This window comes from Eriocheir sinensis, chromosome 48 (genome assembly GCF_024679095.1).
Source record: "Eriocheir sinensis breed Jianghai 21 chromosome 48, ASM2467909v1, whole genome shotgun sequence".
NCBI lineage: Eukaryota > Metazoa > Arthropoda > Malacostraca > Decapoda > Varunidae > Eriocheir > Eriocheir sinensis.
Genome location: NC_066556.1, coordinates 10,769,579 through 10,787,505, shown reverse-complemented (window position 1 = coordinate 10,787,505; position 17,927 = coordinate 10,769,579). Strand labels below are relative to the sequence as shown.

The 17,927-nt window shown below is 42.7% G+C and overlaps 2 protein-coding genes across 7 annotated transcripts in view; both read left to right on the top strand.

The window, feature by feature from the left end:
* LOC126981580 (uncharacterized) overlaps positions 1–4,287 on the top strand; it is a 77,577-nt gene extending 73,290 nt beyond the window's left edge. For all 5 annotated transcript variants that reach the window (XM_050832990.1, XM_050832988.1, XM_050832989.1 and 2 more), the window contains 2 exons: positions 1,236–1,373; positions 1,890–4,287. In XM_050832990.1, coding sequence (XP_050688947.1) covers positions 1,236–1,373; positions 1,890–2,171 — 420 coding nt within the window. In that variant the 3' untranslated portion in view covers positions 2,172–4,287. The remainder of the gene's footprint in view (positions 1–1,235; positions 1,374–1,889) is intronic.
* A 675-nt stretch (positions 4,288–4,962) lies between these two features.
* LOC126981583 (dipeptidyl peptidase 1-like) lies at positions 4,963–9,799 on the top strand. Of its 2 annotated transcripts, XM_050833002.1 has the most exons (9): positions 5,057–5,125; positions 5,258–5,282; positions 5,428–5,682; positions 6,628–6,780; positions 7,191–7,324; positions 8,133–8,409; positions 8,731–8,853; positions 9,136–9,357; positions 9,500–9,799. In XM_050833002.1, the coding sequence occupies exons 3-9, from the start codon at positions 5,428–5,430 to the stop codon at positions 9,680–9,682; spliced, it is 1,347 nt and encodes a 448-aa protein (XP_050688959.1). In that variant the 5' UTR covers positions 5,057–5,125; positions 5,258–5,282; the 3' UTR covers positions 9,683–9,799. The 2 variants fall into 2 exon arrangements, with proteins under 2 accessions (XP_050688958.1, XP_050688959.1); XM_050833001.1 differs by lacking the exon at positions 5,258–5,282 and having other exon boundaries at positions 4,963–5,125.
* Positions 9,800–17,927: the final 8,128 nt, after the last annotated feature.

Here is a 17,927-nt window from a genome sequence, read left to right as displayed (position 1 = left end):
GTGGTGTATGTGTGTGTTTTTTTTTTTTTTTTTTTTGCGTGGCCTATAGCGCCCGGTGAGGCTTTCCCTGATGGTCGGCCCAAAATCTTCCCGTGGGTCCTGATGGTCGGCCCAGCCCGTTCTGGCGCAGGCAAGTGTTTATAGTGGCGCCATCTTGCATTGGCTCATGCTGCCCTCCCGGAGCTCATCTTTAATCCTAGAATCTAGAGTCCGGGTTGATAGGTGGTCTTCTGGACAGCATGTGGGTAGTTTTAAGCCACAAAATCCCAGCTTGGTGGCACCGGGCGGGGATTGAACTCGCGTCCTCCTGAACGCGGTGGTGTTACTCTGTCGATTCAGCCACCGCCTCCCTTGTGTGTGTGTGTGTGTGTTTGTGTTTGTTGTTACTTGATCCACGTGTTTATGTGGTTGGAGTCAAGATGGGTGGGTTGGTTGCTCGCACGCAATGGTGACAATGAGAACTTCTGGCACGGAGGAACCACAGGCACGCCACACCCGCAACTGCTTCTTCCTTCCCTATAACTGCAGCAACAAGTCCATAACTTGGGTAATGGCAGCACAAGCCACGACAACCCTTACTTTAACAGATGCCACCATGTCGATACAGGGCAAGTTCTTAGTTTACGTTGTGAATGTGGATGCGGGCAACCGACCTTGGCCGTGTGACGCACACCTGGAAAAGTTGGAGTTGCCGATTGTCCCTGCTGCTAACGTGGTGGGAGGAAAAAGCCCCGGTGTGACACCAGCTTATGGGCGTTACCCGTAGCCCCAACGGTTGGAGGAAAATGGCCGGTGTGACACCACCTTAAGGCAGTGAGGTCGCTGATTGGGTGAGCGCTGGCGATGACATTATCAGACTCTCAGTGAATCACAAACGTGTTTTCAGAACTGTCAGTCAATTGTAAGGCAATCACCTTCAACTGCGGCCTCAAAACAACCCGTTCTCTCTTCCCATTTTCTTCCTTTTTCCAAGGTACATATTTTGAGATAATAAGGGTGTAAAGTGAGAAAATAAAGTTGGCTTCTCTACGGGTCGGAACAAATAAGCGCTATTTCAGTGTTTTCAATACCCCAAGTTTTGTGATCCTCGAGTTTAGCGCTATACCTTCGGAACGAAGCAAGCGCGAAACTCGGGAGGGTACTACTGTAGTTTATGTTCAGTATAACCATAATTTTATTGTCTTTCAAGACTCAATGTGTCTCTGTTTTCTCCACCTAAATATTCTTTCTCCCAGACTGTCAGTGCTGAGGAGGAGTTCCCCACCACCTGTGAGGACCTGGCAGGCTTCTGGGACATGGTTTCCATTCAGGTGGTAGACATCAGGCAACTGTTGCAGGAGATCGAGACCCTTCGCGCCAATAACTGGCAGGAAGTAAGTATAGTTTGTGCTTTGTGGGTGTACTTTTACTTTTACTTTTGGTCATTTTGAGGAGCAACCATGACAGACTGTGCATGATGATCTACTGTTATTCAGTGGTAAATGTTGACAATAGTGGCATCCACATCAATAGGCTGTATATCCTTCATTGATTCAGTAGGCTGTATGTCCTTCATTGATTCAGTAGGCTGTATGTCCTTCATTGATTCAGTAGGCTGTATGTCCTTCATTGATTCAGTAGGCTGTATGTCCTTCATTGATTCAGTAGGCTGTATGTCCTTCATTGATTCAGTTGGCTGTATGTCCTTCATTGATGCAAATTTTATCTCTTTTTGTTACAATGTTTTTGTTTTCCAACAGACCATTTAATTTCATGGTGTCCATATTTTTTTCAGTGCCAACTTATCTGGCTTAATTCTGACTTCAAAATGCAGACTTGAGGAGGTTTTACTGTAATTATACTTTTCAGAAGAAGGTGGGTTATAAAAATGTATGGTTGTGCTTTGACAGATGGCAGGAACAGACACCATTGATGGAACGGAGGTGGTAGTGAGCACCGGGAAGGCCAGGAGGAAGCCTGCTCCTCGACCCTCAAGGCCGGCCAGGTCCACCAAGGCTGGTGTGGAGAAGACAGAAGAGGGGAAAGCCAAGGATGAGGCGAGGAGAAAGATGATGGAGGAGAGACGCAAGGCCATGAAGGAGGCGATGAAGGCCAAGAAAGCTGAGGCTGATGCAAAGAAGGGCGAGGCTGGAGAGGATGCTGTTGAAATTTTTGTCCCTGAGGGGAAGTAGGTGTGCAGTGTGCTTGGTGATTCAATCCTCGTTAAGGGAAGTGCCGATCACGTCTCAACTCATTGCTGTCTCCAAAGTGAGTGCTATGAACTCAGCTTTAATTGCTGTGTGTGTGTGTGTGTGAGTGTGTGTGCGTGTGTTCATGTGCGTGAGTGTGTGTATCTGTGAGTCTGTGTAAGTGTCTATGTTGGGCTGTGGGTGGAAACAGTTACTGAGCAGATTGTGGGCCTCTGGCTCAAGGGAACTTGGTGCCACAACGGTGATAGGGACTTGCATTAGGCATGAAAATAGTTGAAAGGAAAGATATATTGAATGCTATTTTAATAATATTCTTTGGTAGGCTGTAGGTGTTATCAAAGATGAAACACTGCTCAAGTTAAGGTAGGGAATGTAAGCAGCTGTGGAAACATCAAATCTTTGTACAGGATAAATGGATACATACATATATAGCTATATATACATGTAATCATCTATTTAGTGAGCTATAATTTTGGGGTTAGATATAAAAGCTCATTCATCTTCATAGCATTCTTTAACAACTAGCCGTTGAGTCTGTTGGCCTCAGTAACTACTGTGTTGTCATTCGTAATCGATGCCTTATGCCGTGTGTGGCATGACTGGAAAATAGTTTGTTCCTTGTTGCATTGCTCACACAAGTCACATATATATATAGGAAAAAAAAAACACTTAATAATTGCTTAACCAAAAAATATCCTAAACAGTTCTTGCTTGATTAAAAATATTTATTGTTTTCTTTTTTGTCTTGGAATTAACAATCAAGCAACTGAAGGCTTCCTCATCATGTTGTTCCCTGTGCTTTTCAAACACTCCTTTGGTGGCCAGTTTCTGAATCTGCTCCTTTGGTACCTTGACGAACATACTTTTTTGTCCTATTATATTTCACATATATAAAATGTTTTACTTCACCTCTGTATTCTTACTGGAAAGCATTTATGAGATGTACAAAGTCTGCAATCCAAAGGAATACATTTCATACAACATAACTGCATTTCCATACTGTTGTTTTGTTGTTAGTTTCTCATTACATCAGGTCATAGCGTAAGGAACACTGCACACTCCTGTCAGCACCAACTTCATCCAATCTTTCATAATGTTTCACAGCATTTGATACATTTTAATGGTTTGCACAATATTCCTAGGGGTCAGTCTACATCATGAGGGTTTCTTCATGATTTGAGACAAGGTATTAATGCAGAAGTCATCAAACATAATTTCATAGATTTATTGGGTATATTTTAATACCACTTTTCATCAAATGCAAGTTAAATAATTTTCCTTAGGCCAGATGTATCTTAATTACTACATTATTTGCTCAGGTCAAAGTATCTTCCTAACTGCTTAGACAATGTGTTAAAACAAGTGTTATAAATGCTTGAAGTTGTTGAGATTATCAGCAGAAAACATGTAGCTGCAATATTGTTGATCATATTTTTGGGTACATACTGGTAAGACCCATTCATGGTGCTCTGGCCTGTGGAAAACATTTTGCTTGATGTTATAGAAGCAGCTTTGAAAACTACATTATCAATGATTCTCTATGAAGCGATGTATATACCTGATACAGGTGTGTGAGGAAAGAGAGAGAGAGTGAGAATGAGAATGAGAGCGAGAGCAAGAGCAAGAGCGAGAGAGGCTGTCCCAAGATAATTGGATCCTCGTTTCAATTTTAATATATTCATCAACTATTTATTATGGGATAGTTTTCCCGGAGCACCTTGGTTTAGACATGTTGGACAACGACAATCAAGGTTACATTGTTGGAAAATTATCTTAGTTTGAGTACTATTTTAATCTTCCCGTGTTCTGTGTATATGAATTGAATTGTTTTTATAAGATGATAATCTGTTTTGGTAAGATCTTTTATGCCATCAGAAATGTGCCTTGCCTTTTCCTGTTTAAGTGATGAATTAAATATCCCATTTTATATGCTTAATTGGACCTATGAATTTTATATGTGTAAATGTTTTTAGCAGTCTTGGGTTATGGCAGCTGTTCATGTTTATGTAAGCTTTTATACATCAAATGTTAACATTTCATTAACATGGAGAACGAATATAAATTGTATATAGTTGGGCAATTGAATTCTAAGAATTTACAGCTTGTTTTCATCCTATTCCTCTGCCAAACATGTAACACTCTTCTGTCACTCAGGTACAGTGATTTACCTGGTGATTATCTCAATACAAAGTTTCCGGTGCACTGCTAGCCACCTCTCTTTTTCTGTTACTTCTGCTGGACACAACTTGTGCCACAGCTACATAGATTTCTGTAAAAGTCTAACTAAGATCTGAATCTGAATGTCAAAATTTATTCTTCCAACTATAATGACAAGCATGGAAAGATGCTTCATAATCCTTTAGAATTTTTTCTCTGAAATTCTGATATGTGGCCATATTTGTTTTGACAAAGTATACCCATCAGTGTGGCATTATTTAGGCTTTAAGAAGTACTAAAGAAAAGCCCTGTGGGAAGTGAACAGGTTGGTTGCACAGGTGTCTCAGCTCCCATGGGTTGCTCCATTAAGGGAAGGGTTGCCAGGCCTCTCAGTGGCAATATTTTCCGCTTCCCTTTTATGTCAATTTTTTTCATGTTAACAGAGATATACATAACTGTTGGGCTGCATTGGTTTGGTCTCTTAGAAGCCCGTCTTAAAAGTCTGTCTCAAGCCGGAATTAATGTGGAGCACTGCCTGTCATGACGGGCAGCCGAGGCACAAAATAATCTCTCCAACAGAATGATGACAAGAAAAATCATCAAATGTTGAATGTCTTGAAAAGAGAACAATTAAGGTAACAATGGTAATGATGATGAAATGATAATTTTTAAGGTTATCAGCTTTATCGTAGTGGAAGAAACAGGTGGCATAAATACAAGGTCTTGACTCATTATCAACACTTGCCCCTGAGTCGCCGCTGCCAGCAGACACAGTAAAGGTGAGACATCAGCATAAAAAACAAAAACATCTGGACCAAATAATCTGTCACTAATCCTGCCTGCCAATATGTCGATAAGAGAGAGCTTGGTAGATGAAGCTTCATGATAATATACAAAGTTATTCTTTTCAGTTATAATACAGTTGAGTTCCTTAAGGTAAGTATATAATAGAAATGAACAACTGCAATAATGGATCCAAAACACTTGATGCAATATGATACAACGTCTACATAGTGAACGTTGCTTGCAGTTACAGAAGATAATGCAAAGAGAGAATTGTAAGTATCTCTTCTCCTTCCAGATGCTTGCTGTTTTACTCTTAGCGAGTGTCATTGGGCTCTCGGCTGCCGACACTCCCGCCCACTGTCTGTATGAGGATGTCCGCGGCACCTGGACCTTCTACGAGACGGAGCGCTTGGGGGACGCAAGCATCAGCTGTGACAGTCTGGGCCCCATCGTGCACGTCAAGAACTTTACCCTCACCTTCCCCGACACCGCCACTGACGAGCAGGGCAACGCCGGCACCTGGACCCTGATCTACAACCAGGGCTTTGAGGTGGGGTATGGAGCGGAGGTGTTGAAGGGGTTACTGAACCAAAAGTAGTAGTAGTAGTAGTAAAAGTAGTGGTAGTGGTAATAGCAGTAGTAGTAACAGCAGCGATAAGAAGAGGAGAAGGAGTTGAAACAGTAGTAGTTGTTTCCCTTCTTCATCTTTTTCTGTTCTTCTTATCTTCTTTTTCTTTGATGCTTTTAATGCTTTAACCCTAGATTACTATCGTTGCTGGAATAACGTGGTTTCTATCGTTGTCTGGAATTCCAGACAAACTTTGCGGGCATAAAAACACACATAGGGATGGTACAAAGTTCAATTACAAAATTTTTACGTAAACTAGAAGACATTCCTAATTCTATGACCTATAAACTTAACATATTACACTAAAACAACATTATGAAAAATAAAAGAAATAAGAAAATGTGTGAAAATTATAAAAAAAACCTGCCTCTCTAACCAAGGCTCCACTGCCATCACTGTGTTGCCTGATAGTGATGAGTTGTGCCACACATCGAGTTTACACATCCCCCAAAATGCTCCAGCCTCGGTAGCCCTTAGCCGCACAGATATGTCATATTTTCTTGGTATGTCATATTTTCCATCCTTGTCCAAAATTTTGGACAATTGGGAACAGTTTAGAAAGAAAGCACGGGAAAAATACAAACGTACCTCACGCACCAAGGGCAGAATACCAACTGAGATGTCATGGCCGTAGAGCACTGTTGGTCTGACAGATTTCCTTCCACAACGCTAACTAACCCACCATGCCGGGATTCTGGACAATGATGGTAATCTAGGGTTAAAGCTGTTTCTTTTAATCCACTGTGAATCATCATTATCATTTCTCTGTTGCTTAGAAACTGACACTTACTGACCTAAACTATCTGAGCACCGCTGTTGAGTCCACTACAGCTGTCACAGTGAGTGTTGCCTCACTCTGCTCCTCAGGTCAACATCAATCAGAGGTCGTACTTCGCTTTCTCTTACTACGAGGGTGACTGGAGCTCCGTCACCTCCTACTGTGATCAGACCTTCAATGGCTGGTCCCGAGACACCACCGTCAGGAATTGGTCTTGTTTCTATGCCAATAAGACCACAGAGGTAAGAATGCACAATCAGACAACAGCTTAGATGTATAAGTTTTGCCCGTGTCTGGAAATGTATGTTAAGTAAATCATGACAGTAGAAATGAACTAAACTCTTAAGATTGTGATATTTTGGTAATGAGCATCACACACAATATGGACATTCCAATCACCTCTCCACCTGAAACTAACCTCCCCTCTCGCCTCTCGTTCATTTTTCTTTTCCTGGGGCAGCGTCTAGCGGGCTTTTTTTGTTGCTGTTTTTGTTTCTTGCCCTTGAGCTGCCTCCTTGTTGTAAAGAGAAAAGTTGCTCTCCTTCCTAAAGCCTTCACGCCCTTGCATGATTTCTAAAAGACAAGAATCACGAGGGAACATAATAGTTTTTCTTAATAACTTATATATATTAAAATATATCCTTGTCCTCAGGTGCCTCCTCGTACAGTTAAAAAAACAGCCCCCAAGGACACATCACAGCCCTACAGGAATGACCCGACCCTTGTGGAGAAGATCAATACAATGCAGAGCTCGTGGCGGGCCAAGGAGTACCCCGAGCTGGAGAAGTGAGTCATGGAAAACAGTTCACTAATAAATAATAGATGTTAATTATGTAAACTCAATTTCTTCTCACAACAATGCTATCCTCCTCTTCCCACTCACCAAGGAATTCCCGGAGCTGGAGAAGTAAGTCAGAGAGAACAGTTCACTAATATTAATGGTAGATGATAAAGAAGTAAACTCATTTCTTCTCTCAACAATGACGTCCTTCCTCATGACACACCCAATCCTCCTCAGCCTCCTCCTCCTCTCACTCACCTCACAAACAGGATAAGTAATCTTCAGAAAAAAAGAAATGCATGCTAATATTTAACAAGGCATATAACCATGGTAAAGTTCTGTTGTCTTTTATAGTAACACCTCTTATTTGATCACCTTCTATTGCCATTTCCCTGACAAAATAGGAAAGTGAGTGAGTGCAAAAGAACCACTGATACAATATTTGATGAGAGAGAAATCTATTGTAAGTTTCCACATTCACTACTTACATAATATTGGTTTCCTCTTTAATAACATCCTGTCCTCAACATCCTTTCCATTACCCTCACCAACCCAAAAAGTACGAGAGAAAGAGCTTTGAATACAACACTCAACAGGAGATGAAAATATGATAAGGACTCAATTTTACCTCGTAACTGTATTGTCCTTCTTCGTAACATTTCCTTCTCTTCCTCCTCCTCCTCCCACTCCTGTCATGGCTCACGTCAACAAGAGGTAAAAATATGATAAGGACTCAACTTCACCATGTATTTTTATTACCCTTACTGGTAACATTTCCTTCTCTTCCTCCTCCTCCTCCTCCCACTCCCTCAGGTACACAGTGGGGGAGGTGCAGCGCCGAGGAGGGAGTGTGTGGCCTGACGTACACTCCCGGCCTGCTCCCGCCTCTGCCACAGAGGAGCAGAAGGCCCGTGTGTCGCTTCTCCCGGACAGCTTTGACTGGCGTGATGTGGACGGCGTGAGTTACGTTTCACCGGTGCGTGATCAGGGTGGATGTGGCTCCTGCTACGCCTTTGCCTCCATGGCCAACCTGGAGTCCCAAGTGAGGATTGCCACCCAGAACCAGCGGCAGGATGTCTTCTCCACACAGGTAAGGAGTAGTAGTAGTAGTAGTAGTAGTAGTAATAGTAGTAGTAGTAGTAGTAGTAGTAGTAGTAGGAGAAGGAGAAGGAGGAGGGAATAGTGTCCTCAAAATGCTTGACGGATATAGTTGTATAGTTCTCTGTCACTGTGAAAACAAAGAACATTATGAAAACGTAACAAAGAGACTTTTAGATTTTTCTTTGTTAATTTAGTTGGAGCACAAAGCAGGGATTCACAGTAGTCTCTTGAAAGGCAAAATTTAGGAGAAAATATGGTCATGTCTTCATTCCCACGTCTCTTTCTTTCCCGCCCCATCTGGCTCACTCAGGACGTGGTCTCCTGCTCCGTCTTGGCTCAAGGCTGCGAGGGAGGCTTCGACTACCTGATCGCTGGTCGCTATGCCCAGGACCAAGGAGTCGTGTCTGAAGACTGCAACACCTACACTGGCGGGGTGAGTCAGTGAAAGTTAAGGCCATGGTGCTACAATATTCTTGCAGATAATAAGGTTCTGTGAGTGGGTTGGGATGTTGTGGCTGCAAGCTTGTGGCAATATTTCTTTTATTAGACCTTGTGCTGTTTGGAATATAATTGTTGTTTATCTGGTGAATATTTTAGTAACTTATTGTTGTACTAATAGGTTATATTATTACTTCTTTTGTTGTTTTAAGGGGGAGGAATTCTGAATAATCATCAGTGATACTTATTTCCTGTTGTGCTTTTCGCTGTTTTTCAGGATGATCCTTGCATCACGGACTCGTCTTGCGCCCGCACCTATGTCAGCGATTACCGTCACGTGGGCGGCTACTATGGAGCCTGCAACGAGGAGCTGATGCTGGAGGCACTGGTGACGACGGGCCCCATCTCCATCTCCTTCATGGTGTATGATGACTTCTACAACTATGACAGCGGCATTTACCACCACACTGGCCTCAAGAATGAGTTCAATCCTTTTGAGGTGCATACCCTGTGTAGTCAAAGTTATAAAGAGTGCCATGCATGCAGTGCCTAGGACCAGTGCCAAAATATGAGACACTGGCCATTACGTATTATCTATTTTACATTATGAATAATTTTCTTTTTTCCTTTTTCATGACCAGATCACCAACCACGTGGTGCTGGTGGTGGGCTATGGCACGGAGGAGACCACGGGTGAGAAGTACTGGATTGTGAAGAACTCTTGGGGCGACACTTGGGGTGAGAACGGCTTCTTCAGGATTAGGCGAGGCACTGATGAAGCTTCCTTTGAGTCCATGGCTGTGCAGGTCACCATCATCCCTTAAGCTGTTGCCTGTGCAGGACACAAGCTATTAAGCAAAGAAAGCAAAATCTTGGACCAGGCAGCATAACTTACTCAGAAGTGCTGAGGTTAATGTATCTGAAATACAGAGATGAAGAATCTTATCTATATTTCCATACCTACATCGGGATTGGTTGGTTGTGTTTATGAATCATGAGGTGAAAATTATCGTGGTGAACTGTAAAAAAAATATCACAGTCTAGAATGAGCTATTTTTCTATGGTGCCTCGGGAATCATGACGACTGTGACCAGCTGCTTACACTCTGCACTACACACACAGATGTCACAGTAGCATTATATTGTGTTCTGGGATAAAAGGTTATTTTCCACTATAGGCTCATGGGTCAATGTGACTGGGATGAGCATTGAGGCCCCTCACAGCTTTATGATATGCCCCCAATTTTACCTTGAGTCAGTGGGCTGAGCGGACAAACAACATTATCACGGACTTTTGTCACACCCTCACACCTGCTCCCTTCTCACCATTGATACCAAACCTGAGGCAACTTTAGATATGAAACTTGAATAATCAAGATATTAAACCCATAAAATGATGGAAATAATTTACATGCAACTGATTTTTAAATACATAACTCAGGTGGAGGAACAACACACAAAGAGATTCACATATCTCATCTGAGCCCCCAAGCATGTCTATATGTATATTGTATTATATTAGTAGTCTTGCCTTGATCTGTGAATAGGGAATATAAAATCAGACAAAGCTTTTCAGTTTCTATCTCTGTCGAACACTGTCTTACCCTTTGAGTGATGTTTTATAGCTCTGCATCTCTTGGTCTGTCCCTTAATTGCACCCTATAAAGAAGAAAAATAATTTTATAGTCGAATTTTAGTCTATTCTATTAATTTCTGTTTCTTTTATTGATGGTATCTAGTTCCGTATCACCTGGTCTGTCCCTTAATTGGAGCTGTAAAGAGGAAAAAGAAATATATAGTCAAATTTTAATCTATTCTATTAATTTCTGTTTCTTTTATTGATGGTAACTAGTTCCGTATCACCTGGTCTGTCCCTTAATTGGAGCTGTAAAGAGGAAAAAGAAATATATAGTCAAATTTTAATCTATTCTATTAATTTCTGTTTCTTTTATTGATGGTATCTAGTTCCGTATCACCTGGTCTGTCCCTTAATTGGAGCTGTAAAGAGGAAAAAGAAATATATAGTCGAATTTTAATCTATTCTATTAATTTCTGTTTCTTTTATTGATGGTAACTAGTTCCGTATCACCTGGTCTGTCCCTTAATTGGAGCTGTAAAGAGGAAAAAGAAATATATAGTCGAATTTTAATCTATTCTATTAATTTCTGTTTCTTTTATTGATGGTAACTAGTTCCGTATCACCTGGTCTGTCCCTTAATTGGAGCTGTAAAGAGGGAGAGCACTGGGTGGCTTGTGACTGCCATTACCCTTGTCTGTTGGTCCATGAGTGTCCATATGTTAGTGTGTGAATGTCTTAACCCAGTAGCAGCAGGGATCATGTTTATTAATGGTCCCTCCAAGCAACAAAAATGAGAAAAAATCACCCCTCACACAAACCATTTCATAATATATATCAAAGCATTTGTGATCAGATTATGTATCATCTATTTTAGGGGGTTTATATCATGGCACAAATTTGGCCCGTCGCCGCTACACGGTAAAGCCACAAATTTGGCCCGTCGCTTCTACAGGGTTAACCAAATATATTTTTGTTGGGCTGAATTGAAGTTATTGTGTCCTGCCTCAAAATATTTTCTCATATTTTGCTGCAGTGTTAAAGCATCCCTCTGATTAACTGGTTTATTGGAAGGCTGGATTTATTTAATTTTGATCTACTCAGACTTTTTTTTCATGCTGGGCTCTCCTCTTAATTAAGTGGCTTAATTTATACTTGTCACAAATTTCTACAAGTCATATTTCCTCTTATCCTTGTATAGACGGTATCCAAATGTTTTTTCCAGTAGCATTTGTTAAGATGAACCTCTGCCTTTTAGCAACTCTTTTTGCCTCTCTCTCTCTCTCTCTCTCTCTCTCTCTCTCTCTCTCTCTCTCTCTCTCTCTCTCTCTCTCTCTCTCTCTCTCTCTCTCTCTCTCTCTCTCTCTCTCTCTCTCTCTCTCTCTCTCTCTCTCTCTCTCTCTCTCTCTCTCTCTCTCTCTCTCTCTCTCTCTCTCTCTCTCTCTCTCTCTCTCTCTCTGTGTGTCCACACACACACACACACACAGAGAGAGAGAGAGAGAGAGAGAGAGAGAGAGAGACATAAAAAAAACAAAAACCCACACATTTTATCTAGAGTACCGTGAGAGCCAGGAATCGCCACTGACTTACATTAAATAATATATGTAATAGTCATGATGAAACTCTCTCTCTCTCTCTCTCTCTCTCTCTCTCTCTCTCTCTCTCTCTCTCTCTCTCTCTCTCTCTCTCTCTCGTCATAATTCAGCGCACGGGCCCCTCGACTTTATGAACTATACTTTCCACTCCCGGGTGTTGTGTTGGCGGCCGCAATGGTGGTGAGACAGGAACAAAGTGCATTATATTCCTTCCTTTCAACCAAAAACTTTTGTTTCCCTTTTCCTCAAAGTGCGCCCATTATATTCCTTCAAGTTAAACCTACTTGCCGTTTTTTCCCCTCGCGAATAAATTTTCCCCGGCGACGATGCGCCATGAATATTAATTACGGCGGCTCAGGTGTTGTGTTGTGCGCGGACAGGTGACTTTTGAGCTGTCGCGAGGTGGGAGAAAGTGTGTGTGTGTGTGTGTGAAGGGGGCGATGGAGGGAAGAGGAGGATGGGGGAGGGGGAGGAAAGTAATGGTTGAAGTAGAAGTTGTAGTAGTAGTAGGAGGAGGAGGAGGAGAAAGAGGAGAAGATGTGTGTGGAGAGAGCGAGGGAGGGAGGACAAGGATGGCGAGGAGGTTGGTAAGGTATTAGTATTAGTAGTAGTTGTAGTAGTACCAGTAGTAGTAGTAGTAGTAGTATGGTCGCCGACACACATACTGGTTTCTCAGGAGCATTTATGAGTTGCAATGCTACTCTGCCTGTTTCAACACTCACACTACTGTTTCAACACTTCCTCGTCTGTCTCAAGGCTCCTGTGACTGTTTCAACGCTTCCATGACTGTTTTATCTCTCCCTTGACTCAAAACTCATGATTTTCAACGCTACTTATATGACTTTCAACACTTCATGACATATATGGAAATCTCAGGTCTGTATTGCCGTTTCAAATGGGAGGGAGTCAGTGGAGCTGTTTCAGACGGGAGGAGTCGAACCCATGGAACCGTTTCATCACTTAATTGTACCTGGCGAGGATCAGTCCTTCCTACATGTTACTGAAAACCTGCAACATTTATGTCACTGGATTAGTGATTTTTACACTTTTACTAGCGATCTTTACATTGAATAAGGTAAATAAAGGCTGTTAATAGCGAACATGTATTGTGGTGGACGGTTCACATCCTCCTTGGCTCTTTGGTTGCTATATATTGCGAATTATAAACTTTGGGACAATTTTGAGATGGTAAAATTACACTATACTGCTATGCTATGTGGGTATATTTTCATATTATCATCGACTTTATCTTCCAAAACCTTAGGGCATCTTACAATATCTGTTGCATCATAAAATCTTACCAATAACGTTCCTGAAATTATCGAGCATGAGCACGATCCTTGTGACGTCAGGGCAGAGACGCGGCTGTTGCGTGTTGTTCTACGGTGGGGTGATGTAGTGCTGTTTATTGTGCGTTAAATATCGTGTTCTCGTGAAGCTGGTGGCGTGTGGCTGCTACAGGACACTTTTGAGGATCTACAAAAGAAGGGGACATCTACAGCAGGAACCAGCGAGGGGGATGTACTTGATGAACGAGTGATTAATGTAACCCGCTGACCAAGGCCTGGCTGACCCCCTCCCTCTGGCCTCCACGGCGCCGCCCTTCACCAGGTACGTGGGGTGTTCTCTGCCCTTCAGGTATTGAGTGCAAGAAGTATTGTAAGCTTATAATAAGTGCTGATGCAGTGTTATGTCCGCCGCAGCAGTGTGTGGGTGTGGGGAGATTTTGGTTACTCATTGCGTACATGTCTGTCTTGTCAGCGCCCTCTATCGAGTACCAAGGAAATTAGTGTCAATTCCCCAATAAATCGTATACCTGTAGGAGTAATAAGCATCTTTACGGCACCTTTTTAACACAATACCCCAAATAATAAACGAATCCATAAAAATACGAACTTCAAGGCCTCCCCCCCTCCCCCCCACCATACACTTTTCCCTATCCCCAACATACACCACCACCACCAGTTACACAATACTCCTAACAGTAATTATTTGTAGCTGTGGAAGAATAAAGAAGTCAGCGAATTAACAAACATACGAACCTAAAATTTCCCACCACCGCCAAACACTCGACCCCCCAACATACACCACCACCTCCACCACCACCACCAACAACAATACAATAGCCTACACCAAACAGCAATTAGGTGTAGATGCAGAAGAATGAAGTAGTCAGCGAATCAACAAGCTCACGAAACTAGATCCTTCCCCCCCAGCTAACTCCCCTCCACCACCACTACCATCCTAACCCCCTACACCACCACCAACAACAACAACATTACCATCTTAATCCCCTACACCACCACCACCACCATTACCATCCTAACCACCACCGCCAACAACAACAACAACATTACCATCCTATCCCCCTACACCACCACCACCAGTTTCATAGTTGGTAACGAAGTAGTCTGAACGAAACATTGAACATATTAACCATTTTGCCAACCAGCCAACCTACGTTCCAGCCGACCCTTTCCTAACATACCCAACCCTTCCGTTCCCTTTCCTTCCCTTTGACAGTATCGTTTGACCCACCCCTTTCCATCCCTATTCCAGCTTACCTTATCGCAACCCAGCCTACCCTAGCCTACCCTGTCGTAACCACCTACCCTAGCTTACCTTCCCTTTCCTTACTCTTTTTTTCCTTCCCTTCCCTTCCCCACCTGACCTCCCCATCCTTCTTCTTCCTCCTCCCTTACCCTCCAAAACCTCCCCTATCCTTTCTTTCCCTTCCACCTAACCTTTCCCTCTCCTCCTCCTCTCCCTCCTCCTCTTCTCTCCCCTTCCCTCCCCTAGCCTTCCCTCGTCTACCCTAGTGGTGGTGGCGGTGGCGGCGAAACACGGGCTCTCACCGCGACAAAATTAACACACTAAATACTGTCAAAAAAATGTTGCTTTTAATATTCCCGGTTGGTATTACCCAATATTAGTGTGCGTGCGTGCAGGCGTGTGTGTGCATGTGTGTGTGTGTGTGTGTGTGTAGTTTTTATTTGTTTTAGATTTTGTTTCAGTGTGTTTTCATATTTTTTTGAATGAATAATGTAATAGTTTAATAACAAGAGTTTGCGTATAGTCCATGGGAAAACAATTTGAACAGCGGGAGACCTTTTGGGGTAACTTTTTTCTCCTTATTTTATGCTCGCCCACCACCACTTCTGCTACCATCACCATTACCTTCACCATCACTAAAATACCCCATCATCACCATAATTAACCATCACTATTAGCTGGTAGGAGAGGCACCAGGAGTCACCATCACCACCATTACCACCCACCATCATTATTACTACTATCACCATCACAATCACCATCACTATTACTACTATCACCATCTCTTGTCTAAACCATCACCACTCACCATCACTATCATCATCACCATCTCTTTTCTTCACCATCACCACTCACCATCACTATCATCATCACCATTACTAACATCACCATCTCTTGTCTTCACCATCACCACTCACCATCACTATCATCATCACCATCTCTTGTCTTCACCATCACCACTCACCATCACTATCATCATCACCATTACTACCATCACCATCTCTTGTCTTCACCATCACCACTCACCATCACTATCATCATCACCATTACCACCATCACCATCTCTTGTCTTCACCATCACCAAACCTTGCCCTCACTACCATCACCATCTCTTGTTTTCACCATCACCAAACCTTGCCCTCACTATCACCATCTTTTGTCTTCACCATCACCAAACCCTGCCCTCACTACCATCACCATCTCGATCTTGTCTTCACCATCACCATAACTTGTCTTCACTATCATCATCACCATTACTACCATCACCATCTCTTGTCTTCACCATCACCAGACCTTGCCCTCACTATCATCACCATCTCTTGTCTTCACCATCACCAGACCTTGCCCTCACTATCACCATCATCACTCTTGTCCTCCCCACCCTCCCCACCATCACTATCTTCATCACCATCACCACCCCATCATCAGTAATAGCCCCTGTCACTACATATCTCCCAGCACCCCCACCATCCCTCCCTCCCCCCTCCCGCTGCTTCTCCCCCGTCCTCCTCCCTTCGCCCATTGTGCAGTGAAGAGCTGTCTCCTGGCCTCCTGACGGCTGACTGACGGCCCTCCAAGACAGTGTTACCAGCTCGCCGTCAGCCCCTGCCCCCGCCTTCTGCGACCCTCCTGTCTCCTACCTGTCTGCTACCTGTCTGATGCATGTCTGTCTGTCTGTCTGTCTGTCTGGCTGGCTGTTTTTTATTTTTAATTTTTCTCTCTCTCTCTCTCTCTCTCTCTCTCTCTCTCTCTCTCTCTCTCTCGTTCTGCTCTATTTCTTCTTTAGCTACTTTCTTCTTCTTCATCATCATGATCATCATCATCAGCATCATCATCTTCTTCTTCTTCTTCTTCTTCTTCCTTCTCAGTCGGCCTATCAACATCCCATTTCGTCACGTGAATGCATACGGTTCATTAAGCCTCCCCGCCTCCTCCTCCTCCTCCTCTTCCTCCTCCTCCTCCTCCTCCTCCTCATGCTCCTCTTCCTCCTCCTCCTCCTCCTCCTCCTCCTCCTCCTCCTTCTTGAAATCTATGTGTTATGTAGGTGCTTTCAGAGGTGATTATTTTTTTGTTTTGTTTTCCTTTTTCTTAACTTTCTTTATTTCCCTCTCTCTCTCTCTCTCTCTCTCTCTCTCTCTCTCTCTCTCTCTCCGCTGGGACGCAATCTTTGGCCGAAATCTTCAGTCAGTCCTCTCTCGATCCATCCTTTTCCCTTCCTCCTTCCCTCCTTTCTTTTCCTTCCCTCCACCACCACCACCACCACCATCACCATCACCACCTGCCATCGACATCCCTCTCGCTGATAAAACTCCGCGGAGAGATATGATACAGCCTCCAGAAATACCCTTGGAGAAAAAAAAGAGAAAATATGACCTTAGGAGAATAGTAAAAAAAAAAAAAGGATGGAAAAAATTGTGCGTGTGTGTGTGTATGTATGTTGGAGGACCAGGGGAAAAAAGGAGTTATTGTAGCCATTTTGGGGATATGCAGTGTGGTGGTGGTGGTGGTGGTGGTGATGTATGTGTATGTATTTGGTGTGTCCTCTCTCTCTCTTTCGTCGTGGTGGTGGTGGTGGTGGTGTTGTGTCGTGTTTTTCAGATTTTTTTGGTGGTGGGATTTTCATATATATTTTTTATTTGTTCGTTTATCTTTATATTTGTTTACGTGTATTTATTGATTCTAATGTTTAGTGATGTTTATTTTTTGCGTAACGTGTTCAGTGGCATGATGCAAATACTTCATGCTAATTCTGAAGATTATTATTATTATTATTATTATTATTATTATTATTATTATTATTATTATTATTATTATTTTATTCAAAGCAGTAATGGTATTAGTGTTAGTATTAGTTAGTATTAGTAGCAATAGTAGTAATGGTAGGGTAGTAGTAGTATTAGTATTAGTAATAGTAGTAGTAGTAGTAGTAGTAGTAGGAATATTAGTAGTAAAATCTGCGAGCGTTTCCAAGCGAGGATTGTGTTTCAAACGAAATTTCATCAGCGTCTTTTTAACGGCCGAATAAATCTTGTCCGACCTGATTTGACAGATAAAAATTTGGTCCTTCACTCATATTATTCCGCGGGAGTGGGGGGGAGGGAGAGGAGGCGAGGGAAAATTTGATCAAACTTTGCGACAGTCCCCCTTCGAAAGTGTGTAACAGAGAAAACGGGAGAAGGGGTTGGGGGTGTGGGAAGAGTGGACCCTTTGAATGAATTAATGAACAAGTAAATGAATGAATGAATGAATGCACTAGTGAAAGTTTATCTAATTAGTTTTACGTAATATTAGGACGTCAAGGGCATAGGAGTGAGTAATTTGGAGGAATGACATGGTATATACCCCC

Bases quoted from the DNA above. Each gene is read 5' to 3' on its own strand.
- LOC126981583 (XM_050833001.1), top strand. From the start codon at position 5,428: ATGCTTGCTGTTTTACTCTTAGCGAGTGTCATTGGGCTCTCGGCTGCC. The intron at 7,325-8,132 runs GTGAGTCATGGA...CCACTCCCTCAG, and splicing joins GAGTACCCCGAGCTGGAGAA to GTACACAGTGGGGGAGGTGC. The intron at 8,410-8,730 runs GTAAGGAGTAGT...TGGCTCACTCAG, and splicing joins AGGATGTCTTCTCCACACAG to GACGTGGTCTCCTGCTCCGT.